Source organism: Eleginops maclovinus, chromosome 17 (assembly GCF_036324505.1).
Source record: "Eleginops maclovinus isolate JMC-PN-2008 ecotype Puerto Natales chromosome 17, JC_Emac_rtc_rv5, whole genome shotgun sequence".
Taxonomy (NCBI): domain Eukaryota; kingdom Metazoa; phylum Chordata; class Actinopteri; order Perciformes; family Eleginopidae; genus Eleginops; species Eleginops maclovinus.
The window spans coordinates 9,373,890-9,401,284 of record NC_086365.1 but is presented as its reverse complement, the minus strand read 5'-3'; the positions used below and the strand labels follow the sequence as shown (position 1 = coordinate 9,401,284).

Sequence of the window (27,395 nt, the reverse complement as noted above, 5' to 3'; positions counted from 1 at the left end):
TTAGTCACACATCCATGCTCCTCACTCAGTGTCAGCAGTCAGCAATGCTTGCAGAGAGGGGCAGCATACATGCACCCAGAGCCATCTGTCCCGTAACAGAAAGAGCGAAGATTATGGTGTCTAGAGAGAGAGAGAGGGAGGGAGAGAGAGAGAGAGAGATAAAGAGGGAGGGAGAGCGAGCGAGCGTGCATTACGCACACCATGATCCTCTCCACACAGAGCCAGTGTAGCGCACAGACAGGCGGCAGCCCTCACACAGTGGGAAGTTTTCGCCCAAGGATTCAGTTTGAAAAATAATCTCCTTCATGTCGACTTTGTTGGATAGCTACCCGCCGATGCTATGGTTACCTTTATTACGGTAGGGATTGCTTTATTCATTTGGTGTTTTTTTTATGTCGCTGAAGAACGCTGATATTGTAGAGTGTGACACGAGTGACACAACCTGAACCACAGCGTGCAGTATGTACGACAGATGACAAACAGGCACAAAGTTGTACTTCAGTCACAGAGCTTCTGGAGTTGGTGGTGGACTTGGGTGAATAACTTTTAAAAGTTGTGAAATTGGTTCTCAGTGGTCCAAATGTTATTCACACAGGGGTTTGAATGACAACTTCCGAGACTAGTTTGTTCCTCTGATCTGAATCTCTGCAGGTAAAACTAAAGCAGAATGAGAGACGCGCCGTCCGCTGCACACTCTTCTTCCGCTGCTCTCTGTGTGCTCAGGTAGACTAAATGTTGGGTCTTTGCTGAGCTCGTTTACGTACACATACACTAGAGAGTCCTGTTGTTTAACATATGCACTCGGGAGCAGAACTAACTCCATGCGCACGGAACGGTGCAGATGTGGTCCAGGTTGTTTCTTTGGAGTACTTAAGCGTTAGTGGGAGTGATGTGTCATAGTTGACTCCCAAAACCAAGGCGGACTTTGCATTAAATTGGCCCCCTTTTCCCCGCGTATGGTGCATATTTGTTTGTGTTTGCACGTAAACTGCCTGTGCGCACAGAGGTCCCCTCCATGTCTTCTGCTGTCTTTAAACGTTATCCGTTATCCTAAGTGCATCTAAGTAATTTATCATTGTGTAGAGACCTCTCCCTTTCAAGTGGGGGGGGGGGGGGGGGGGGGGGGACACTTTTTACGTTATGTCAAATAAGATCATTGGGATGCGAAGTTGCAGAGTTGAAGTTGTGAAACATTTGACACGTCCTTGTTTTTTCCCAGACAACATAATTTGAACGATGGGAGCACTGGATGTGATTAGAGCTCAGCAACCAATAAATACTGTGCGAGTGTGTCCATCCTGATAACATCACACGGAGACAGTTGTGCGCATGCTCTGTCGTGCAGCGGTGTAGTTAGCAATGTCTGATACGACGTGCGGTTTGGGCAGCTTTGCCCACAGGCACGCATGAGTGGTTTTCTTGAGCCTTAAATGATGCCTTCCTGCTGCTGTCGGAGTCCGCTTTTGCGCGTGCATGTCCTTGAGTGTGTTTGTGTGCGCTCAGCCTCTGCTGGAGCAGCTGTTGCCGCTGCGGATTTGACGCAGAGCCCCTGCTGACATGCAGGCGTACAGCAGGAAAAGGATAATAGGAGGCATAAAAGGAGGCAGGAGCTTCCATCCCGTAACTCCCTTTATAGGCACTTCAGCAAAAAATGGCCTCCCAGGCGCTCCCTGAGAAAACTTTCTCCTACAGCTGTGCTGCGGCGTGCGCGTTAGAGAGGGTTTAGTGCAGCTGCAAAGACTCAGTTTAACAACCTTCAATTTGTGTTTTACTGCAGCAGAAAAAAAATAATTTGGAGCAACGGGTGTGACCAGATTAGGCTCTTGACTCATGGGGAGGACATCAAGAAGTTTAAAGATAGAAAAGGGGCCAACATAACTCCCAGATGTTTTAATAAACTGATAGTGTTACTATGGAGAGTTCCTGTTGTCCTTTTTGGCTCTGCATTCCCAGCTTGTTGCCTTTTCTGTGTAACCAACTGCCCGTCTCTTCCTATCATTTATGTTGCAGGACTGGTCTGCAAACACCAGGTGACAGAAATAAACAACATTGTAAATGCACAATACTTTTGTGGCTTCTTTGGAAATGTTGTAATTGTTTGTTTGCCCATGAAAGAGTTAGGGACCGGGTTGAGGAGGAATGTAGGTGCTAAATTATCCATTTAAATATATGTTTTTCTAACTTTCTATCTTTGTTGCATTTTCAGATATTCAGTTTATTTTAACTCGTTGTACTAGTTAAAGGGTTTAGCATCACAGACTTAGCTCTGAACTAAGTTGGTTTCATTCTTAGACAAACAGGTAAAATATGTGAGGAAAAAGTTGAAAGATGAACTATTGAGAACAAAGATGAAGACTAAGAGCGATATGAAATGAAACACACTGCACTTTGGAACACATCTCATATTGGACTCATTGACACTCTCTGGCAGTTCACTAATTTAAAGGTTGATTGTGTGCCTGGAGGCTTGCAGGAGTGTGAATATGTAGAGACATGGTGCCTTACTAATTAGATGTTCAAACAAACATGAAATGATGCAGGCCGGTAGCTTTCCTGTTTATTTCATACTTTTGATTGCTACATCAGAGCTCTCTCCTCGAGAGTCACCTGTCATCCTGTCAATTCTTAAGGTTTTCCTGAAACCTCATGGAGGACTGATTTGGAACTTATAAAGTTGGGGCCATCCGAACACCAGGGGGCAACGCCAAAACAGTGCGTCTCACGGACCTTTTGTAAAAATTGCTTTCTGCATACAATATAATTACATTTATCTGCATAGCAAAAACTGAAAAACAAGGGAGAAAAGACAATCAACAATCATTCCTTCAATCTGCAAAATGTGATCTGATTGCCAATCGTGTCTTCACCTCTCCCCATGCTGTGTCATAACGTAAACTTCAAGTTCAGAAATGCATAACATAATTCCTCGTAGTAAAATCACTCTACAGTGAATACAAGAAGTCACTGAGCAACAAAAAGAGTAACAGGAAAGTGTGCCTATTTCTTGTGAACTCTTGTGATTCAGGATAACAGGATCCAGAGAGTATTTTATCAAAAATAAATATCAAGTTAGTCCTTTAAAGAATTCTCTCTTTTTTCAGTTTGTGTACAGAGATGTGGGGAAGGGATTTTGTATTAAAGTTAATCTTGTGATTGTTTAACTCTGGTAAAGCTGAATATAATAGTGTTTTTATATTGGAATGCAACCCTAACCCTAACTGTCCAATGCAAGATCATTTGAAAGACTTTTTAAATTGTAAAAATTAACGATCCTCTGATTCTGGATCGAGATCCAAATTCATATCGACCTTTTTGTCACAGTTGTGCTGCATTTTGGGAAAACTATTGTGACAATCCCACACTTTCGATCGCAAGCTTTGAATCAGTGTGTTGGTGAGAGTAAGTAAAACAGCTTGCAAACAGATGTCCTGTAATCTGCGTTAGGCCCATGTCACTTCCCTGAGGTCCACCCACCACTTTGCAACTCTTGAACCACTTCAACATTTCTTGCAGGTTGTTTCTGCCTTTCAAGACAGTTTTATGATTAAAGTGGAAGTGGAACTCAAGTACTTTCTAATAGATTTGCTTCGTACACAAGATTACTGGGGGCAAGCACTTACAGGGTTGGTAGGGCCTTTTTCTAGTGAACATGAAGTCCTTTCAATTTGAATTTAAAGCCTAATAGGAAGATGTTCTGTGCAGTGACGTAAGTACACTGCAGAGCTGTGATGCCTCAGTCCAAACCGTTGTGTGTGGAATTTGTTCCATGCTTCTCTCGTTCGTGTGTGTGGGTCTATACTTCCGCAGTGTCACAGCCCAGCCTGCTAGAAGATGGTTTATACATTTAGCTCAGTGTTTATACACTGCACATTCTTACGGCTGGGTACAGCAAAACAAAGTGTACGTACACACAAATAAATGTCAGGACACTCGTTTAGAGGATTCCTTTAACCTCAACATTTACATCCATGTTACTCTGAAGTGATATCCTGAATTAAACTTTGTCTCCTTTAGATAGAGATCATGTGGTTTGAAGGTGAGGCCTGGCCTTCCCGGCACTTCAGTCATATGACAGTTCAGCCCTCCTCTTTCTGTCCTTTTTGACCTGATAATCTTCCTGTCTGTCTCAGCGATGTTCCTGATCTGGCTCACATTGACTGTGCGGATCTTAATGTCCCCCTTTGCTCTAGAGCCCCCTCTCCATCTCTGACTCTGTGACCTATCGATACCATCCTGGTCCTGATACAGCTGATGAATGATAGTGCTGAGTACAGTGAATTCCCGTATAAGACTTTCAATTACTCATATGTCTCCATAGATGGGGTTTTATGGTACTATCATGCCTAATTTTATTCCAAAGTCGCCTCTAGATTGAGTCTAGATGGGATTTTGAAAGCTTATATTTAAACAGAGAGTTAAGAGACAATGCCTTCAATACATTTAAATCCAATCAAACTGACAGAAGAGCTTATTTTCTGTCCTACGATAAGTTAACAAAAAGAAACAGCTGTCAATCAAATTGACTGCTTCCTGTTTGATTTGCATGTTTCCTGGATGGCTGTTATTGATGTTTGTTTCTGTTCATACAAAACCCTAATATTGAACTGGAGACTCAGTTCAAATTTGAATTTATAATAGTGGTTCGGATGTGGAGGTGGTTTGGAGCTTCAGCATTGTTGGTTGTATTTACATGGTCATCTTTTATGGATCAAATTCAAATCCAGTTACCCATAACATTTTTTATTAGAAGCTGAAACTTTTTTCACTAGAAGTGGGACAGAAATACTTATACTAAGCTCTTTAACATTGTATAGGTAGTTGTGCTTTTTCAACACTATTCCAACCCTTAAGTACTGAACTGCTCTGCTGCAGAAAAATGAGGCAGATGTGTCGTAAAAGGTTATGCATACATTTCCATTACGTTAAAATGAGTCAGTGTTAAACAATGTACTGTTGGATTATATTATTGATTGTATGAGATTAGGATCTGGGGCCTGTTGCAGCTAAGGTAAATAAAGCCATGAAATTACAACCAAAATCTTTTTTTTTTAGTTTTGCCAGTTTACACCTTCTGAGTGACCTCGTGGTAACCCGCCAAATGAAGGGCCCTTGTACAATCATTGTCTTTTTTTCCTTTCGGACTAAGGAGCCTATAGATGACATCTGTGAACACTGATGTGTCAAGTGAGAGGACACCTTTGATATTTAAGCTGACAGATGTTCAGACGGCCAGAGGGGAGAAACCACACACACATAGACACACACACACACACACACACACACACACACACACACATACACACACACACACACACACACACACACACACACACACACACACACACACACACACACACACACACACACACACACACACACACACACACACACACACACACACACACACAAACAAAGCCAAAATTCCCTCAACATGGCCCTTGAGTAAGTGAGCTTTGGAGTTAAATATCCTCAAGGGCCTCTGATCCCATATGTGGTGGCCTAGGTAAATCACGTATCTATATTTACCAGCCACAAAGTCTAAATCAGTAAATCGGAGATACACAGACACTAACCCTAACCCTAAGTCTTTGTTTTGCTCTTCAGCGCTGGGCCCGGTGTTGCTATTCAAGCCATATGTCAATGAACAGAAGACAGCTATCCTCAACTTCTAAAACTTCCCTACTCTTACATTGTTTAAAGAAATGTGAGGGGTGGATGAAGTAGAGTCTAAACTTTACAACAATTTATGACTTCAAGAACTTGTGCAGGTTATCCTGTTTTAAAATGACTATGTAAAGTGATTTATGTTACAGCCTTGTGTGTACGTGTAAGTATATTGGGGCAGCAGTATCTCAGTATAGGAGACTTGGCTTATATGAACTAAAGGTTTGCAAGTTAAATTCCCAGAAGCTGGAGAGGGCCAACATTGTGTGACACTGCGTTTCTACACGGAACAGAACAACTATGTTTGCCACATTGCATGTGGAAGGACAGATTAGTTTGCTTATACAAAATATGGATTAGATTTGGGAAAAGCATGACTTTCTTTGTACTGGAAGACAATAAGCACAACAGAGTTGTTACAGTAACATGCAAAGGCAAATTCAAATAGCTGCACTCAATCAAATGTATGAATACGTCCAACATGATTGTGATATATTGTGATAGTAATACAGCTCTTTTGAATGCATGCGAGTGCTTTTGCATGCCTTATTCTAAATAAATACCTGTGATGTTCCCCAAAATTAAAGAGAAAGCTTTTATTTTGAAAATACTTAAAAAGACACAGAGACTTCTTCCTCACTTTAGTCTAAATGCATGTCTTTTGAACACAATGCTTTGAAACAAATATGCATGTGGCTTATTTTGTTTATATTATTCACATTTTGTTCATCAACTAGTCAAGACCAGCATGTCTTATTGTGACATTAAAGTCAAAACTATGTTACACATTGTGGGCTGACACTAGCCTACTGTCAAAGCCCACACATTCTTAAAAACGGCCTTTAGCATCTTGAAAGTTTATTTTGTAGGTAGGTTTCAAGATTAAATCATTTGAAATACTAAGTAAAGTATATTTAACGTCATTAACAGGCAACCGTCATATTTAAAAATCACTTGAAGGACAACACTTCTTAGACTAAACAATATGAGAACACGTCCTCAGCCAGGTACTTGAGAGGACATATCAGCCAACTTGTAGTGCTCCCTGCTATTAGAGAACAAAGAGTGAAACACTCTTGGCAAAGGCAATGTCTGCTCTGACAATGAGAACATTTTGTCTTTAAAGAGTAAAGCATTTTCTCAGGCGTGGCTTGATCACTTAGTATCTCAACAGCAAAAGCTTATTTGAGCAACTTAGCAAGTGAGACAGGAGGCTTTCCTTTCCTCCATAGCCGCCCAACATATCAGCTGTATCCTGTACTCATTATAAGACTGTTGACCCCAAAGTAGTCGGGAACCTGAGACATCTTGAAATATTGATGACAATGGTTGTTTAGTTTGATATTGTGGTTTGCTTGGCCCCCCCTGCTTTTTTCTCTTTTAGTTGCATTGGCCCTTTTCGATAACATTTAGGACAGATAAAGGATTTGTGATTGTGATCCTGACAGCAAAGTTAGTGCCGGTGTTTTTAGAAGTAATGAACAATATACATGTTTCACTAATAATGACCAACAATGACAGTACTCACACCAAACCATTAAACTTTGTGGCATTCTCTCACACAAATGGGAATTTTTAAAAGGTGTGAAACATTGTCAGTGCTGCCAACATTTCTGAAGTTAATTTTAATTTACTATTGTTATTGCTGCTGTTGTATAATTCCTACCTACTTTTGTGTTGCAGAATGAGAATAAAATAACCTTGAGTCCTAATTTCCGCAACCATGGGTTGAACAGGCATTAAAAATAACTTATATTAGGATCTCAGTCAGATGACAAATAGTGCCTCAGAGAAGAAGACTGCAAAACAGATCCTATCGTGACTTTTGTTTTCGAAGCTCTTTAATGATCTGTTTCTGAGAATCTGCCTTTTGTGTCTTTAAAACATAATTATTGGGTCCTCTTTTACTTTGTGGACTGCATGGGTTCCATTCCTTACTCTCTCTGTGAAACAAAGACAGGTTATCTATAATAACTTATTCCAGATCTACTGCATGTCTCGGAGAAGTGGAACTAAACAGATTGATTATGACGCTGGGACTCTCTTTAAGATCTGTAAGCAGCAACGTAGGTACAGTAAGCACCGGTTGCAAATAAGAACCAAGGACATACCAAGTCAGGGCAGTGAGCATAGGGCCATAACTGCTGCTTGAAACCACTTTGGGGGCTTTTTCATGCTGTGAAATCCTCCGGTAGCGCACACTGTCCAAATCTGCTCCTCCCTTAGACCACCTGGGTTGATGGTGTCGAAACGTTCCTTTATTTGTTCTGCTGCTTCAGGTTTTGTACTGTTCCTTGCAATATTAAAACAATACACAACCAGCATAAGAAGCTGTCGCCCACTTTGTCAGGTTGGCAATACGGCCTCTGCATCAATAATCCTGGAAATAGTACCACCATGAACACACACACACACACACACACACGCTCACCCAAACGTTGAAGCAAGGTCAAAGCCACTGTTGAGCCGTATGGTCTATTCCTGTCTGTGATTCTATTAGGCTTGGCACTGGATTAGCTCCCCTGATCTCTGCGGCTGATTTGGGTTGGTTATTGTGACCCATTACTGCTCCGCCGCTCATGTCACACTCTGTCAACCTGCTCCTGTGAAGGGGGAGTCTACTGAAATGTAACTCCAGAGTGATTCCAACAAAAGACACAGTAAGAAAAGAGTACAAACCTCTGCTGCTCCTGCTTTCAGTGTGTGTGTGTGTGTGTGTGTGTGTGTGTGTGTGTGTGTGTGTGTGTGTGTGTGTGTGTCGCTAGCCTGTAGTGTGAGAAGGGGATGGATAGAGGCTCTCTGTTTTTCTTTCCTCCTCTCTCTTTCATTGAGGACTAACAGACATGTGTCAACACTGCTGCTCTCCTTTATCCAACAGACGGACATGTGCCACAGAGTCTCCCCCCCTTATGCAGGAGCAGCTGGCTTCACTCTTTAGTAATTTGCTCTGTTATTAAGTGTGAAAGCAGGGTGTGAAGTTACCTTCATACTGCGGCCTCCCAGTGGAACATGGAAACATAGTCCCGCACAGTTTTCTCACTTTAATTCAGACTTGAAGCTACATTTCCGGTCAATTAACTAGTCAAACAGAAAAGTATTTAAAGCCTTAGAACTTTAATGCCTTTCATCAAGTCAAGTCATTTTGGCATGAATACTTTTTATTATAAAGCCTGCACTATAAACTGGGCAAGAACATTCTGAAAGAGGTTTGTGTTCATAAAAGACACTGTGGGAAAAAGTAGGATTCATTGACAGAGACCATTATTTTTTTAAGATGGTCTTGCGCAAGTCCCTTAACTTCAAATCATCCTTCAATATCTTGGATGGCAACTCTGTCCTGGTGATGTGCTGAGCTGATTCAACCACCCTCTAAAGAGTCTTAAGTTTTAGGGTGGTGCAACAAGATCTCAATGCTCCGACCTCCCCTTTGTACAGAGTCTCACTGCTGTCGGCGAACAGGCCCATGGCGGTTGTCGTCAGCAAACTTGACGATGGTGTCGGAGCTGTGTGTGGCCACGTAGTCCTGTGTGAAACAGGAGTAGTGAAGAGGGCCGAGCAAGCAGCCGTGGTAGCTCCAATGTTAAAGGGTCACGGTGGAAGATGTCATGTCACCCGCTTGCAATGCCTGGGGTCGGCCCGTCAGGACTTTGAGGGCAATTGGGAGATAGTTGTTGAGAAAGAGATACCTTGTGTTTTAGGGGACTGAAACGGTCATGGTGGACTGTTTAAACTGGAGCAGTATCCTTTCGAAAAGTTCACACACCTGCCTGTTTAAAACAGAAGGGGAGGGATCCTGGGCCTTCTGTACTTCAGCAGCCTGGGATATCTCCAAATGTGCATAAAAATGGTTCAGTTCATGTCAGTACTGTAATCCATGGCACGATCTCAACGGGCAGCAGTAGAGAGACATATGAGCACCACTGTTAATGACCACAAAGCAGACACCTCCTCCCTTACTTTTCAATGGCGTGCCATCTTACATCCAATTGTGTGCATCCTTAAAACCTCACACAAATCTTGAATCCATTTCTACCTCATAAAACATTTGCAATGCCAATTCTCTTTCAACATTTTATGAGGTAACCTAAGTATGGCTCTATTAGCATTCACTCAAACCAGAGGTAATAGTTTATGGATGGTGTCCTAACCCATAAACCAAAGGGGCGACTCCTGATTATTTCAGGCTTTTGAAATCTCTATTGTTTAAAGGTGCATATACTTTCCCACAGTCTATGTTTCCCTTGCCCTTTGCTTGTGCCTGGCGGCATTTCTTGGCATGTTGTAAATCAGTGTGATAATGGAAAAGAACTGGCAGGAAAGTGTATTGCATTCATTGTATTGTATTATATATCTGTTTTATCTTACTAAGACAATAGGGAACTTAATTATAATTTCACTATTACTCAATAGAAAGCTTTGGAAATAACAGAAAGATATACCAATGATTGATTTGATAAGTTGCGCTTGCTCCACTCTCTACAATGACTGTACCATTTCACAATGGACTTTTGAGGATGAAATGGGGGCCACATGTGAAAACGCTGTCAATTTCTCAACATTTTTTGCATTCAGCTAACATTGGAACATTTATTTTAGAGTATAAATGATTCACAGGTTGTGTGATTGGATCGCGCACTGGTGATTGTTTATGTATTTAGCGAATCCACAAAAATATACCCTGTTACTTCTCTCCGTGTCTTATGTGGTCAAACTCGCAAGGTGTGTGTTCAGGTTTGTCTGTCAGCTGAAGGAATGTGTACCTTTAGCACTTTATACATACACACACTTCCCTTCCCGTCCCTTTCATTCTCCTAATTGCAAACATGAACATGCGCCACACCAAAGACGCTTGCCTTGCAACCACAAATGTACACAAACTAGTTTGCTGAATGGATAATGCCGATGACTCACCTGGCTGAAGACGGTGAAACATTCAGAGGGTAATTCACTGTTATGATTGGAATTTTGCCCTTCCCTTAACTTATCTTACCTTAACACCTGGGGGGTGAAAACAGCGAAAGGCAGGAGAAAGACATGTCTGATCGTATAAACAGCCTGCATCAGAACAGTGGCTGCGCTTGGCAAAGAAAAAGTGACAACATAAAAACCTTCACATCTCCTCCGGCTTATCCTGATTCCCCCCTCACTCTCCCAAAAGAGACCAGATGGTGGGGTTAAAAAATCCAGATGGATCTGTTGCAATCAACTTCCTATTTGTGTTGCTCTGTCTCACTGAAACATGCTAAACATGAGCGATGTTTTCATTCCGCTCTCAACAAGTTAATTTATATGCAAGGTTGGAAAAGATGCATCAACATCAAATTGATGCCTTTTCGTTCCAGGACCCCAGACGCCACTTTGTAAAAAGTACAGGAGCCACTAAGTATTCCATAGATTCACTGAATATCTGTTCCTTTACTCTGCATTAGCAGTGTCAAGCACATTATTTCACTTATTGCAAATGTTTTTCCTGAATTATAGTATTCGGTATAAATAAAGCTGGGCGACAGACCGGAAGTCTTTATCTATCATGTTCCCGCTCTCTCTGTGCCGTAACATCTGGAGTCAATTGGATCGTACTAGGGCTCAGACATTGGCGGGTGAAAATCCCTTCGGAGGATTTTCTGGTTTGGCACACTGCTCGCTAAGTCCCATCCCTAAGCGCCCTGACTGCATCATCACTGGGGTCTCCACGGTAACTGGGAAAGACCAATACACTTTGTTGCTTTTTTCTGCCCATAGCCTTACTAAGTTTGGACTCCAGTAGTTTGAAGTGTCCAGTTGTTGGTGCATACTGGACTACAGACTACTTACTATATTGATGTTAATGGAAATTCAGTGCTAACACATGTCAGGTAGTCAGAATTTAGAGAGGCGATAAAGGGGAATTTTCAATGACAATGGTCTGCATAAACACTCTTCTGGTTATTATTCAACGCATATGGATTGAACAATCTTTCCCATTTGGTGATATACTGAATGCGATGCTAATCTTGAAATGTGCTGAATGTGTGTAGATCTTCTTTCCTCCCTGTGGTCGAATGAGCCATATTTGAAGCATTGTCTACTTAACATGGTGACTTTGTTTTCTTTCATACCCAGCTTTATTGGCAAAGTATGAACACACAAAAGGAATTTGACTTAGATTTTCTCCAGATTTCCACTTGTATTTATTTTTCCCAAGTAAAGCAGTTTCAGGTTTGACTCCATGCAGCCCACTAGGCCACAAGTAAGCATGAGTAAGTGGATCATGGTTTTGCACGCAGTGGTTGGAATGATTATTCTTGCATTAAAACCACCTGTTCTTTTAGTGGAAATTGTTTAGCAGATGGACTATTTGTTTATTTCCTCTGACAAATGTAGTCTAATAATGCACTATATCAAATGTTTGCTGACCTGAAGTTGCATTCGCTTTGCTTAGTTTTAAACACACTTTTAACAAAATCACATTACTTGGAAGTGCAAATATTGACAGATCTTTAAATGTTCAATTTCAGAAAAGGTTGAGCTTGAACTCTTGGCTTTAGGGAACCAGCATATCGTCTTTGGCCCCTAAATAGACTAAAGAATGTGCGATGAGCAAAAGTTTGACAGCTTGCCTTATTCAGCCATCACAGTAACAACTAGCTCAGAGGTTAGACAAAAGTCTGCTGCTCACGTTCTCTCCCATTACATTTCATTTCTTAACAGCTTAATCTTCTCACACCTTTTCCACCCATAGGCCTTTTTTACCCTCCTGACACTTTCTTTCCTTCCTCTTATTCCTCAAAAATTATTGGGGCTTAAACGTATGTGACTCACATAATAGGGTCAGCCCTACTGAAGTATAAATGTTCAAGTACTGCTCCAGGATGCTCCAGGTGTTAGCATGTAAAGCTTTTAAGTAGCTATTCCAAACCAGTAGAAAGGGCGGCGCTTGGCCAAGAAGAAAGTCACAACATGTTGCTTTAACGCTATACTTTAAATGTTTAAGGATCCAACAAACATGCCTGTGTTTGCCTTCAAGTGATGATGACAGTAATTATGTGTGATTGAATTGTAACATGCAAAACACACACACACACACACACACACACACACACACACACACACACACACACACACACACACACACACACACACACACACACACACACACACACACACACACACACACACACACACACACACACACACACACAAATGTAACTTTCATTCTCTTAAATGCTAACACTAACACACACACACTGCAAGCACTTGCTCATAGGAATCAAACACACACACACACACACACACACACACACACACACACACACACACACACACACACACACACACACACACACACACACACACACACACACACACACACACACACACACACACTTTTACCGACATGATCTGACTCACATTGCCACAGGCTGCACTGACGACAACACACAAGCAGATGCACACACACACACACACACACACACATGGCGAACTAAAAGGGGTGCAGGCATAAGAGATTGTTTTTACGGCCCTTTTTATCGCTTTGTGAAAGAATTATTCACATATAGAAAAGATAAATGTGCAATACTAACATGCAGTAAGCCAAGTCTGCACTGCTACTGAACTATTATCCCTCCCCATTCAGAGTTAGAAGTAAGCACAAATACAACACCATGTTTGCTCTGTCACGGTGGGCATTGGCATTAGAAAAGGACTCCTGTAAAACAACTTCATGATGGAGAGAGAGGACAGGGATGGGAAGGAGAGAAAAGGCAGCTTATGGCTCAATACTGGAGATGGATTAAAAAACTCTATTGAAAAGCAAAAGTACACATTAAGATGGCCTAAGAAGAAAATGTGGGTTGATAACTGATAATAAATTAATCCTGAGGATGTGGAAAAAGTTGAAAAATATCAAAGTCTATCAATTCAAATGATAGGATACATTCTCTCCTGGAAGGCATTCAAGCATTCAAAGGAATATTTGTTTTAACCCGGAAACTAACTTCCCAATTCCAACATCATTGTTGCAGAGTGTGTGTGTGTGTGTGTGTGTGTGTGTGTGTGTGTGTGTGTGTGTGTGTGTGTGTGTGTGTGTGTGTGTGTGTGTGTGTGTGTGTGTGTGTGTGTGTTTAGGTTTTTCAGCAAATTTGTGGTTCCTGGATCTTGGGGTTTTAATATTTTCCTCGGCCCATACATTTGACACAGTTTATCACTTTCTACTTCCCTCGCTGAGCACAGACCTGAGACCTTGTGTTGCTGCGCTCTGTGTGTTTTGTCTCCTTCTTCCTGCCTGTTGGCGTCAGCTGATAGAGGAGTTACAGTGTTTGTTATTTTTTGTTATGCATGTTGTGGTAATCTCTTATAACAGGTTAAATACATGGGACTGGAAGAGAGTTCTTTAGAATTGCTTGGGCAGGAGTTGTGTCAACTTGTGGCTGTCAGCAAATGTCTGTGTCAACTCTCGTGTACATTAAGTTCAAATAAATCTTCAGTGTTTGCCATCAAGTTCCAGCTCTCTGTTGTGTTTTTGACTGCATGCAGAAGTTTTCATTTCACCGGCTCTCTCTCATGAGCTTAATTTACATCTTCCCAATAAACCTTATTCCAGTCTTGTCTCTTTAGGGCTTCTAAGAGAACTGAAAAAACTGGAAACGTTGACTTTAATAAGATGCATTATGTCAACAGATTTCACATAGCTGTATTAGGTTAGATGAAAGCAATAATATTAAGTTGAACTTCATTTTTTAATTAGAACCTATTATTATTGCTTTCAAATAACCTAATACAGTTATGTGAAAACTGCTGACATTATAAAGTCAGTGTCTTTACTTTGGATCAGATGTTTAGATGTTCGTAAATGGTCCACTTACTATCATGTTGTTAATCCAGTTGACCCTGTGATTTAAAGATATAGGCTTATTCGGTGCTGTGAATTAATGAATTATTTAGATTAGTTATGATTCTGTGGGTTTTTGCAAGTCAAAATTAAAATCCTAAAGACAAAGACAACTTTCTTATTGTTTATCACGTCGTACAGCCCGGAAAACTCATCCCTATATCTGCAAAACCCTGGGGTTTTATAAATGCAGCTTATCAGTACATTTTTCAATTTGTCCCCTCTAAAACCAGTGACCAGTCTATATCTTAAATCAATTTATAAAAAAACTCCCACCCTCTTTTTAAGAGAGAGTCAGAGATCACTATTCCTGTGAAAACAGTGTTTGGTCTCAATTATTTGGTGATTATGTGTGTGCTGTTGTAGAAATGATTCCCAGGATCGATTTCCCTTCTCTTTGTTTTGTAATTTATGTTCAGAGTTCATAATCCCAGTATTTCATATTGTTATCCATATTTGTTGCGGATCATTTCCTCAAGGTGGAGATGTTTGTCATCCGTCAAAACCTCTTATGAGTTGTAACGTCAGTCAAGCTGAGATCCAGAGATCTGCAGTATTATGTAATGTCATTCATCCTAATCTTATCAAGCTGCTTTTACTGTTACTGTTATATATATTATTATGAGCACTTCCTAGAAACCTGGCTTGGACAAGCATAGTACTTGAAACTGGCAGAGTTAATATAAAATATTGATATATGTACACTTTATGCACGGTTAAATGCAGAACAGGTGTTAGCTTAAGTACAACCTGAGTGATAACCTGTGTGATAATACTTTGAATGTTTGCCTCACTATTTCTGCATGTTTCCCCACTCTTTTCAAACACAGGCCATTATTCAATAACTCTAATCCAGTCAGTCAGATAGCAACGCAATGATCTTCTATCCAAAGCCACAAACCCCAGTCTGCGCCAACCACGAGGCAATAGTTATATTTAACAGATTCAACAGAAGCTTTTTGGGACCAAACTAAATCACAGAACACATCTGCAGGGACTCTGAGTCCAAATGAAAACAATTACAAAACATTCACAAAGAAAATGTGCCTTTTTTAATTAGAAGAACAAGGAGAACATGTTTCTGTCTCATCTGCACTTTCTTCATGTGTTCCTCTCAAGAGGCTCAAGGCCTATTAGGTCAGTGCCCCCTCCACGCTTCTCTAGCAATAGCCCTTCTTCATCTGCTCATCATCTCACTCACCTGCTCAGCTGCTCATATTCATTGTCACTTTACTATACTTTCTATAAACTTAAAAAGTCTGGTAACCTCTTTACACTTAGAAATATTACCAAAATATTGACGTTACTTTTTTGATTTGAAATGTAAGCAATGTTCAGGAGTACATTCTCTTCTATTAATAGAAATGAACGGGTCACACACAGACCATTAGTCCAATGCAAACCAAGTTTATAAATTAATGTGTGGCCATGAAAGTAACTTCCTGAGTTCATAGTCAACCATTGACTGTTTCCCGTTCAGGTCCAAAATACCAGTCCTGATCATTTACCAGCAAACACAACTGGGCCCTTGGCCCGCCTGCCCTTTATGCTCACTGAAGCTGTTAAGCTTTTACAAGCTGGCGCTGAAGCTTAGAGCTGCATAATGTAAATTTGCAATAAGTACACGCAAATGTGAGAGAGCAGATATGTCCATGAGGTAACTTTTTGCATGCAGGCTGTGGGGGCCACATGTAGAGGATGTGCTCTCTGAGCCTTTACCTCCTGAGGAGTTGATGCGGATAATCAGCGTCTTAGCAGAAGCACAGACAGGTTTCTTCAGCAGTGCTGGACCACTGCGATGACTTTGTGTTGTTCATGTGCACATGCAGGTCGAGCAGCATTTTATCATGAACTGTTAAACTCTTTTGATCATACCTAGTAAGTGTGAACGTTTGAGTCCAAGAATGCCCAAAGGGCAGTTTCACCCGCCAACATTTTCATACTTCACACAATTACATTTTATTGAGCCTTCTACACTGTTGCACAAGGACTTTAAAGTAAATCCAAGAAGTTGCTCTACTCTATGTTGGGAGGTATTGCAAGTTAGTTAAACAATATAAACTAATCCTGGACTCGGGGTGGGAGTGATGAAGTAAATGACAAAGTATCAAATAGGAAAAAAAGATAGCCCTATTGGAGCGTAGAGGGGCAAACCTCGAAAAGGATCTCTGATGATATGTGCCTTGAGGTGACCACTTTCTGTGATCAAAGGAACATCTGTTGACAGAGCTTCATTTGGCATGTCAGTCTCATTCAAACAAAAATGTGAAACCTGCTAAATTCCTATGCTTCGTGAGAAGAAAACAAAAAAACTTCTCAGGCATGTAGAGAAAGTTCCAAAAACCCTTGACAGAAAGATACTCGCTAGACAGGCACATTTCCTGAAGACAAACATCTGTGGACTTCAAACTGTATATCTTTTTATATGGATATTATGTAATTCAAAAATAACTTTTTACATTCAACAGTAATACACCTGATCACAAATCAGCTAACCAACTAAATGACAAATTACGATATAAGTAAAGGTAAATGAAGATGGGTTAGTCTGCCCATAAAACACTCTTTTTATTATTATTTAGTCCCCCTCCTCCTTTCATCTTTCTTTCACACCTTCCTTTATTCCCTCTTTTGTTCCGACTACAGACCTCTCATATTCTCTGTCCCTCGCCCGCGCCTGAGGTGAAAGCCCTTCAAACTGATTTTGAGGTTTGGATAAAGGAAGCTGAAAACATCTGCTCCCTGTATCATTTTGGAATATTGAAGCCAACACAAGTATCTGCCTCATCAAACCTTGACCTGTCCTCAGAAGTCGGTATGTCACTACCAGCAAATCAAGGCTTATGATACAATTCATGCGTCGTACTGTTTTGGCTAATGATAGCCATAAGATGAAGAGAAGGTTTCCCTCTCTGCTTCAGGTTGGTTGAGATTAGGGTCGCCCATCCAAAAAAGTAGTTTCCTCGAGCGTCTTTGAAAGTGCAAGCTGTATTCAGACAGGATCTTATGGCTAATCTTTCAATTTACCAGTCAATTATGTTCAAACCAATTATGGTCATGGCCTCTGAGTAGTGAGAGGAAAAGCTGGATTTCTTTAGCAGGGTGTCTGACACAACAGCTCTCTGTCTTCAACATCCCTGAACGGTGATGTGTGTGAGGTTGGAGATGTGGTTGCCAGAAAGAAACCTTGTTCTCATCCAAGTTTACCTAATGATTTCCTATCCATCTTGTCTGCAGTCAATATGAGTGAGTGAGAGTAGGATTGTGTTGTAAGTGCTCTCATACGCATAGCTATCTTACATTTTGGAACCAGAAGTGACATGACAGAGTAGAGCTTGGTACAACCGAACGATTAACAAGACATATTTAGTCAACTGAAATCTTACAAACACAAAAATGATTCCAACTTTATTGGCAACAGTGTAGAAAGACATTTTTGACCTTCTGTTTTCAGCAAAAAAACAGAGATGGATCTTTTTGTAATTGTCCCATCATTCATCATTTAGGCAGATTTCCACCAAGAGAACTGCCACAGAAAATGATCTCATAACATCGGTTCACTGACAACAGAAACTGACGGAAAACATTTTGCTAATTTTGCTGTTAAATCAACAGGAGTCACATGCCGTGGGGCTGCAAAGCCCCAAAACCCTGCATTCCTGTTTCTCCCAGTTCTGTGACTATTTTCAGTCCACAGTACCATCTGAATGTCACATGAAAAATATATTTTCCTTGAGCAATTACCCACTTAAGTGTGAAGCACATCGCTTAAAGGCACCCTGTGAAATTCTGGTAAATATGCTTGCTGCTGTTTTCAAGTTCATTCTTATTTTGGACGGAAAAAAAATGTCAGTGAAAATAAATACTGTGAGCTTTGATAATATATGCTGATGGTGAAACAAGAGGCCAGTTGCGGGATTCCTGTCCTAAACACTGAAACTCCTCTGAAGTTCTGATGACCTGTAGATCAATGCGAGGAATCCTGAGTTCCCTGAGGCTTAAGAAGCTTCTTCTTGCCCCAACCTGATCCTTCAGTCATCTACAGTACAGTATAAACACATTGCAGTTAACCAACACAGGAAGGAAATGTTTTGGATTTTGGATTTCCAAAGCTCTGTGGCTGAGAAACCACTCTGACCTTTTTTGTTAACGGAATTCTTAAAATTCACCGGAAAATCTTGTAGTTGCTCAGACTTAGAGGCAAAGCTGCTTTTAAACAAACTAACACAGTTGTCAGCCAGGTTCAAGGGTCTGATATCAGTTTCAACCAGTACAGGGGGTAAAGGGCCATGTTTCGCTAAAAACTAAGTGGTTTTCATGGAGGGTTGTTCTGGTTCTAACATGTCTTAAAGGAAAGTATTTATACCTGATGGTCATCATGGAAAGGGAGGGAGATGTATGGAATGTTTCAACGTGAGAACATTTTTGGTGTTGACCACATTTGTTCAACTTTGGTCAAACACTCTATACTCTGTTAGCTAAATTACCAATTTGATAAAATCCTTTAAATGTCTTAGGATTGGTGCTGCTTCATTGTTAATTTCATCAACATGAATAACCATCAATATATACTGTTAATTTGTTTATAATCTATGGCAATGTGTACATTTCAAATGGTAAGTGACTGAATATTATATATTGGTGATGGATTCTATTTCAAACTGCAATTACTGCTTAACAATTTCCCTCGGGTTAATAAATCTCATCTCATCTCATGCTTTCTATGTACACTTAACTGTTACAAAAGACACCACGTTGAGTCATTCCCGAATACGTTCTTTGATTTTGTTATCATCCCTGTTAACACTGCACAGACATGCTGTTTCCAGATCTGAGTCGCATCCAAAGGCAGACTGAAAGGACAGGAAAACAAGCAAACAGTGTTTGTTGTTTATTATCTGTGGTCACACATTCAACAGAATATAGCACGCGGTCAATAGATTCACCTTGATGCCAAAGAAACAGGTGGACTCATAATATCCTGACAATCCTTGGCTGCACATAAATAGATTTGATTGCATTTGATTTGTTAACATCTGTTTGCATTTTTCTTTTTTCCTTCTTGTCTCTCACACAAAACAGCACACTTTGACTGTCAATGACAAAGTTCCTGTTAGGGATAACATTCACTTCCTACTCTGCTTCATTCGCCTCTGCCGGCTGGAACTTCAACACCTGAGGCTGTGTTAGAAAATGCATAGCCTCTATTGTGGTTGGTCAAGCGCTTCGAAATGTCCCGCCCCTTAGGCTATCACGTATGCTGTGTTGTAGCGCGTGCCAATTGAAGCTTGATTTGTTACTCACATAGTGATGTCACTTTGGAAGTGGAAGTTAAAAAAAAGACTCCAATCAATGTATTTCAGGCAGGGGGCTTTTATGGTAGCAGAGGTTGAAGGAATTTGTCTAACTGGTTTCACTTTTTCTCAGGCCAGGCAACTGATTTCGGAAGTTGTCAGTGTCACAATATGTGGCAACGTCACACTGTGAAAATGCAATGAAGGGCTAATCACATCTGCTTGTCTTCAGGGTGTCACCAAAATCAAACATAAAGCAGCCCAGTACCCACGTCCGTCTACGTACTGTAACATGCTTTTTTACTAATGTTAGGTTTATGGCAGTATCCATGTCTTCCACCTCATCAATACATCAGCAATATTTAATGAACACTTTGTTTTTTCAGACCATAAATCTCATATGACAGCTATAATACAAAAAAAGAACTCACAGCATGACACAAGTGAGAGAAAAGCTGTTTTCATTAAACCTCAATGACCATCCAGCAGTGTTTGTGTTCATTTTTAACTGAGGTATGACTCAGAAGAAGAGCTTGCTTGAGGATTAGGGATTACTTTCAGGGTAAAGTATGTGTGAATATCTTGATAAGGGTTATTGAAAGCACAAAAGTATGTGTGTGTGTGTGTTTTCTGATCCATTGTAAGGTGACATTGCTGCTTAACAGAAGTCCCTCCCTCCCTCACTAACCAACTCTTTTGGTTTGCAGCCATCTGTTTTTTTTTTTACCTTTCTCCCTCTGAAATACATTAAACCTCCACCTGTTTATTGAACATTCATGTGCATTGGATTGCGACATAAACATAAACATCCCAAAAGCAAATCTCTTATCACCATCTGCTTATCTGTGTAAATACTATCATTACCCTGGGTGACACAGGAGAGAAGTATTTTGTTATCTCATTTTGTTTTTGACTTTGATCACAGTTTTTTTTATAGGGAACACTGGTATTTATAAACTTGGATGTCTGCTAGTCATTATCTACGATTGACAGAATTCAGATGAATATAATATACATAGCTAAATGTTTGTCCTTGTGATCAGTGGGAGAAATTCGAGTATTTTTTTCAGTTTTGATACATGTAGCTGCCTACCCTGGGCATAGTCCTTCTGATGCTGCAGAACACAGCCTGTTCTTTCTGGTTCAGGGTCATCAAAGGTGCTTAAATTCTAATCTCAATTTATGACTAGAGCCTCACATGGCCTCTGCTGTGAGAAACAGAGGAGCAACTGTTCTTTTGGTGGTAACAATGATTAAGGCAAAAGCTAAATAATTTGAAGTCTTCATTTTTGCCCATTTCTGCTCTAAAAAGGCTTTGGGGGACCCTTGCGGTTACTTGCTGGAGTTGAGGAGAAACCTGCATGGTTTAATTATATTTACTGTGTGAGTCAGAAAAAGATCATTTTACTGTAATACTAATAATAATAATACATTTTATTTATAAAGGCGCCTTTCAAGGCTCTCAAAGTCGCCGTACCAGTCACACAAAAAACGAAACAAAAACGACATACTGCATGTAGGCAAGTGTGCTTCACTTCTTTTCACCTTTCCCCTGTTTCACAGTTCCACCAGAACCAACAACCACTATTTTACCTTTCACATATTTGCTTTCCTCTGTGTCATGTTTACAGTTGAAGAACGCAAACAAACTCAGTGGTTATAGCTGGCAGGCCATATGCGTAAAGCGCTGCTCAGTAAGCCGGTTGGAATCCCGAGCCGGCAGAACATTCAGGCAATGTCCTCCCCTCTGTCTCCCTCTTTCAACTCTATACATCTCTAATAAAGATAAAATAAAAATAAAAATAAAAACTACAAATAATGTTACTTTTAGTAAATGAAAGGGGTCACTCTTAGTGATGAACCCACAGATAAACCTCACTAATCTCTGCTGTTTCCTCAGATCCTACTCTGCATTTTAGCATCTTTCAGCTTGTTGTTTTGGTTCAGACTCAGCACTCTCTACAGCGCCATTTTCATCCGTAGCAGAAACAATTTTCAGTAATAAATCTTTGGTGAAACTCCTGTATCCTAACTACCCAGCACTAAACAGCACACACAAAGTTAGCAGCTCCCCTGATAAACAAAGTGGAGCATTTAGCCACTAAACAGAGAGATATTTTCCTCGGAGTTGCTTGAGACCAAATCAGAGCTAAAGGGATGATATTGAACAGAAAATGATTGCTGGATAACCGCTTTTCCAATTGAAATGGTAACTTAATTATGTGTTGGTGTTGTGTTCACATTCTTCTGTTGCTGAATCATCAGTGATTGCAGGTTTAAAGGTAATTTAAATCTCCAGGCTGATGAAAGCCGAGCTTCCTGTCAATGGACAACAGTACAAGACAGTAGATGCCGTTGGTTGTTGCTAAAAGGTTAAAATGGACAGACAGAGGCCAGTCAGCTTTGGTAAACAAAATGCAAAGGACGACAAACACAGCTTATCTGAGAACTTGTGCCTTCCTTGAGGTTAAAACCAGCAACACATCTTAAACATACTGTCTGGAAAAAAGCACAGGTGTACAAAAACATTGGCTCTCTGACATGACGTTACTGTGATATGTAAATCCCCCACTGATCAACACACTGGTTTTTAAACTGTGATGAATGACTGATAATCCATTAAAAGACTGAAAAAGCATATGGGCTTGAGTCGAGTGGGTGTGCCCAAATAAGATGTGATGGTACTTTACTGTGGTAGGAAACACTGCTTCAGGTGAGGCTAGTTTCCGTTTTGGCTTCGACTGGAGGAAGCAAGACAAGACCCATAGCACAGCAGCTGTTGGGTTGTGATGCAATCTTTGACTATGATTCCAAAACTACTACAGATGGAAGTGTTTCTGATCATTTTGGAAAACTACCCAAACTTTTTTTAACAGCAATAATAGTTGCGTCAAAAATAAGTTATCTCTAAGAATTCATCCTGCTATTCCAGGGATTCAAATTTGCAATTTATGTTTGTGCGTGTATGTGTGCGTGCGCTTGTGAGTGACATTTTGCACATTCCAAATGTTTGTACCAAGCATTTCCATGTAACATGATTATATGTGTCATATCGCCAAATGGTATGCTGTGCATGTAGCAGCTCATCCCTTCCCATTACTCTGTGTTCATACAACACACACACACAAATACACACACACTACGGCTGTCATTTATATTGTGGTGAATAAGTTCAAGCCAAAGGGTTCCACAAACATGCCACAAGTGTTTATAATTAACTATTTACTGGAAGACGTTGGACAAAACTGTAACCTGTGTCAGTCACAATGAGTCCCTCAGTCTATGCTGCCTGTAAGTAAGTCGTACAAATAAACAGGTTAAACTACAGCAATTAACTTCCTGTTGTTGCATGCATTGGCTCTTATAACCTATATAAGTATCCTTGCCTCACCTCTACACTGGACTACTTCTTATCTCTCTATCTTTCTGTCTTTGCAGATCTTGCAGGTAAATCTAGTGATGTCCATCCTGCTGTATGTGATGGTCCTCGTGTACCTCTATGGTATCCAGGCGACCCATATGGACAGCAGTCGCCAGGGGCATCAGCAGCAGGAGCCGAATCCCGACCCATTGAACTCCCTTATCATCCAGCTGCTACAGGCCGACCTGACAAGGGGGAAGACCAGGGGGAATGAGAGCCAACAGGGGAGAAGCAGGGACTCTCTGATGCCTCACCTCGCTGCAAACTTTCCTTCAGAGGAGCAGCGTGATGCAGAGCGTTGGGGGACAGGGGGTCGCAGCGGGGGTCTCAGTGACGACATGCTGGACCCGCAAGTGATGCTGTTGGACTCGAACCTTCTCAGGCAACACAAGCGATACAACTCACCTCGAGTGCTATTGAGCGACCGGCCACCCCTGCAGCCACCGCCGCTGTACCCCTCAGACGATTACATGAGCGGTGGGTTAGACGGAGGGGCGGCGGGGAACAAGACACGGAAGAAGCGTCATGCTGAGCACAAGAGCTACCGTGGGGAATATTCTGTGTGCGACAGCGAGAGCCAGTGGGTGACAGATAAAATCAATGCAGTGGACACCGAAGGGCAAGCCGTCACTGTACTGGCTAAAATTAAAACCAGCGCCACGCAGAACATCAAACAATACTTTTTTGAGACGCGCTGTCGGACCCCTAGGCCCTTCAAGGGTGGCTGCAGGGGCATCGATGACAAGAACTGGAACTCGCAGTGCAAGACGACGCAGACTTATGTTCGCGCACTGACTCAAGTTCGCAATTTAGTTGGCTGGAGGTGGATACGCATAGACACTTCCTGCGTCTGCGCGTTGTCAAGGAAACGTTCGAGACATAGGACGTAATCAAACAACACAAGCCTTGCTGGTGACAGCCTGTTTGAAATTCTACTTCCTGTATAGGATTTTATTTCCTGTCACAGTTCTCCACCACGGGATTATGAATCATGTTGTAAGGAGAAACACTTTGCTAAAGAAACTTCTATTGAAGAAACCTTGAGTCCACTTAAAATTCACATCAATGTGCTGCAAATCCACCACACGGTGCAATGCCCCCGCAGAAGAACTCCTTTGAGAGGGGCTGGGGAGGGAGGGAGGGAGCGTGTGACGGTGAACTGTACATATAAATTATTTAAATTATATGAAATGCATGTAGTTTATACATGTTTATCTATCTATATATGACGTATGAATATATTTGTGTTATTTATTGAAAGAAATCTTCTTCAAAAGGAAGAGAATGTCTATGAAAAAGGAATGAAACAAGCTATGAACTCGTTTTCAGACTTTATTACAGAGCTGTGCTGCAAAGGTGCTTAACATTAAGACTTTACATGTGCCTTGACCCGTGTGGCTGCAGAGCAGAGAGATAGGACACAGGAACTCACACACAGCAATTGCCACAAATGTTTTATGGATGAACCTAAAAAGTTCCTAGAATTTCCCCTTAATGAGGTGTCAGGCATCCTGTGACCAAAACACTTATATGAGATTTGTGACCAAGTATGTACATTCACACTGCAATATACTGCTGTAAAAAAAACAAGTCCATTCATTCCTCTGGGAGACAGTTTTGAAAAAATAAAAAATAAGAATTTCTCTGAGTGACTTACAGAGTTTGGTTTTCATCAGACTACCTCCACTCTGGTCAACACAACTGACTCAACTGTTATCATGAGCTGTTTCTGCTTCTTCCTATTAATAAAAAAGTACACATTTCTTAAAGCTGGAAAGATTTTATTAACAAATACCCTTTTATATTTATATATATATTTTGAATGGTGATAAATATTATAATATATTCAGGTTATAAAAAGGTATATATAAATAATAATAAGTGGTCTTTGAAAACAGCTGCTGCCGTCTTTGCATTAGTGGTTGCGTTTTATCGCTTCTAAGATGGATTACATGGGAAGAACATTGATTCAACATGTACATAAGCCAAATACAAGTTGCTGTGTAATAAAATATAAGCAGCAGCCATTGCAGGAGTCTCTGACTTTGAGGAAAAGCTAAATATATTAAGTATTTCTAACATGTCGACGTGTACCACAATCAGGTAAGGGAGTTGGAGTAAGATGGACTAATGCTTAGTTTTGGTATCTTCTTGGGATCTGTTGATGGTAACTAGCATATAGATTATTAAGATGCTCAATTTATGCAAGTACATTTTTCATAACTCAAAAATGTTGTGTAAGGCTGTCTTTCACTCGTGGGTTCGGGGACTTTGAGAGAGAAACAGTGATAGTTAGGGTTAGTGTTAGAGGTCTAATCAATAGCCATGTGATCAGATGTTTTACACTTCACTTAGCCCGCCACATACAGCATAGACAAAGAACAGAGATTTCAAAGGGAACTTTACCATATGGGGGACGTGAGAAATGACGTGTTGTAAGTGATCCTTCAGAGTCAGAAAGTCCGGAAGCTGTTGCATGATTTCACTCACACTGAACAAAGCCTTGTGCAAGAGGGACTTCTACAATAGTTTCCACTGCGAGTTATAGATGAATGCAATCTTATTATCTATGATATTATTCACAGCATTTAGAGTTACGGAAACCTTGAAACCTTAATGGATTTGTTCAAGACCATTTCCAACAATCCTGAACACATCTTGCCAGGTTTTAAAAACATCATAAGCAGCAAAAAAAACAACCTGCAAACCTCAAAAACAACCATCATGAAAATGACATCCTATCCGAGGTGAAATGGTGAAACTTGTGCAACAAGTCTAAGAGCAAAGCCACGTCACATTAATGTTAAAAAACACATCAAACGACTGAGAGAAACGGAGAAATTAAAAATCAAATGAAGCAAATCCCCAAATGTGCAGTGACACAGAAACACATCAGAGACAATATGATTGTCAAAGATATGAATCTGTCATTACGAAATTCCTCAGAGGTCACCGCGCATAATCACAGACGCTGGGTGTTAACAGTTCAGGAATGCTGTGTGTTAGAGGGTGTGGGAGGAGACAGGAAGACACAGCTCATCAGAAAATAATGAAAAGGAGATTCTGCTTCAAGAGACATAGATGTCGTGACCGCAATAAGTTACAATTTGGAAAACAGATTTTAGGAATACAGGTTTTTTTTCATGTTCAGTTCACATGTTTTTATCCTAGGAGGACTGGTTTCAATTGAATTGTATTTTATCAAAGAATACTTATTTTATAGGAAAAATCCACATCCAACCATAAAAGGTATTTGGTTACATAACTAGGAGTAAATAACTTATTTCATACATTGTCCTTCTACCAGATGTTTCCCGGAGCTACAGGTTGCTTATGTTTGGTAACAAAACATATTACACTGACATAAAGGTGTCATCTTGGTTTCAAACAGAGTAAAGAAGTAAGGGCGTCTTGCTAAACCGCTAAATATGCATCAATAATTATCAAGAAGATGGGGAAAATAAATGATATAAACCCAGAGATGACTTAGCCCCCCATAAGAAGCTCTTGACAAGAAAAAATAAACATTCAATGAGCCATTTTTTTAAAGACAGGCTACTAGCATTAAGTTATCCTTTTTGTGTTTTTATGTTACATAAAGACCATCTTAGGAATATGCAGTAATACCAACCAACACCTACATTTCATTGCTTCGAAGGTGTTAAGCCTCTTTCCATTTTCGTGCCTTACTTCAGGGCACATACTTTACCATTCTGGCTGAGATACTTCCATATGGCACAGGATTTGCTCAGCAACCTACTGGTTTAATGTGTACTGGACTATAAATGTCTCTGCCATGACATAAACTGTACGGTCTATATAAAAGGTCTTATGCTAGTTGTATTAAGTTCTGTAAGTGTTCGCGCCAGGCCTTTGGTTATTATCATTCCGAACTTTCTGAACTCACTGCAGACAGACATTTTCTGCAGCCTGTTGTGAAAAATGTCAAGCACTGGTTTTAGTCTTTCTGAAGCACTGATTTTCCATAGTTACTGATTAAAAACATGCTGGAGCACTGAATAATAGTGGGACAATCCTTCTTTTGGTTGATTTGGGTGCTGAGTGGTGAGCAAGTATGTACTTTTTCGGCCATAAAAGAACTGCTACCCTGGTTATTCTGTACTAAGTGGCAGTTCCTACTATCCTA

At 40.6% G+C, this 27,395-nt stretch overlaps 1 protein-coding gene across 1 annotated transcript; it reads left to right on the top strand.

Annotated features, from left to right (window-relative positions):
• Positions 1-200: 200 nt before the first annotated feature.
• ntf3 (neurotrophin 3) lies at positions 201-24,406 on the top strand. The gene is made up of 2 exons (XM_063905736.1): positions 201-358; positions 23,266-24,406. Exons 1-2 carry the CDS (start codon positions 341-343, stop codon positions 24,136-24,138), a joined length of 891 nt encoding a protein of 296 aa, XP_063761806.1. The 5' UTR covers positions 201-340; the 3' UTR covers positions 24,139-24,406.
• The last annotated feature ends 2,989 nt before the right edge of the window (positions 24,407-27,395 follow it).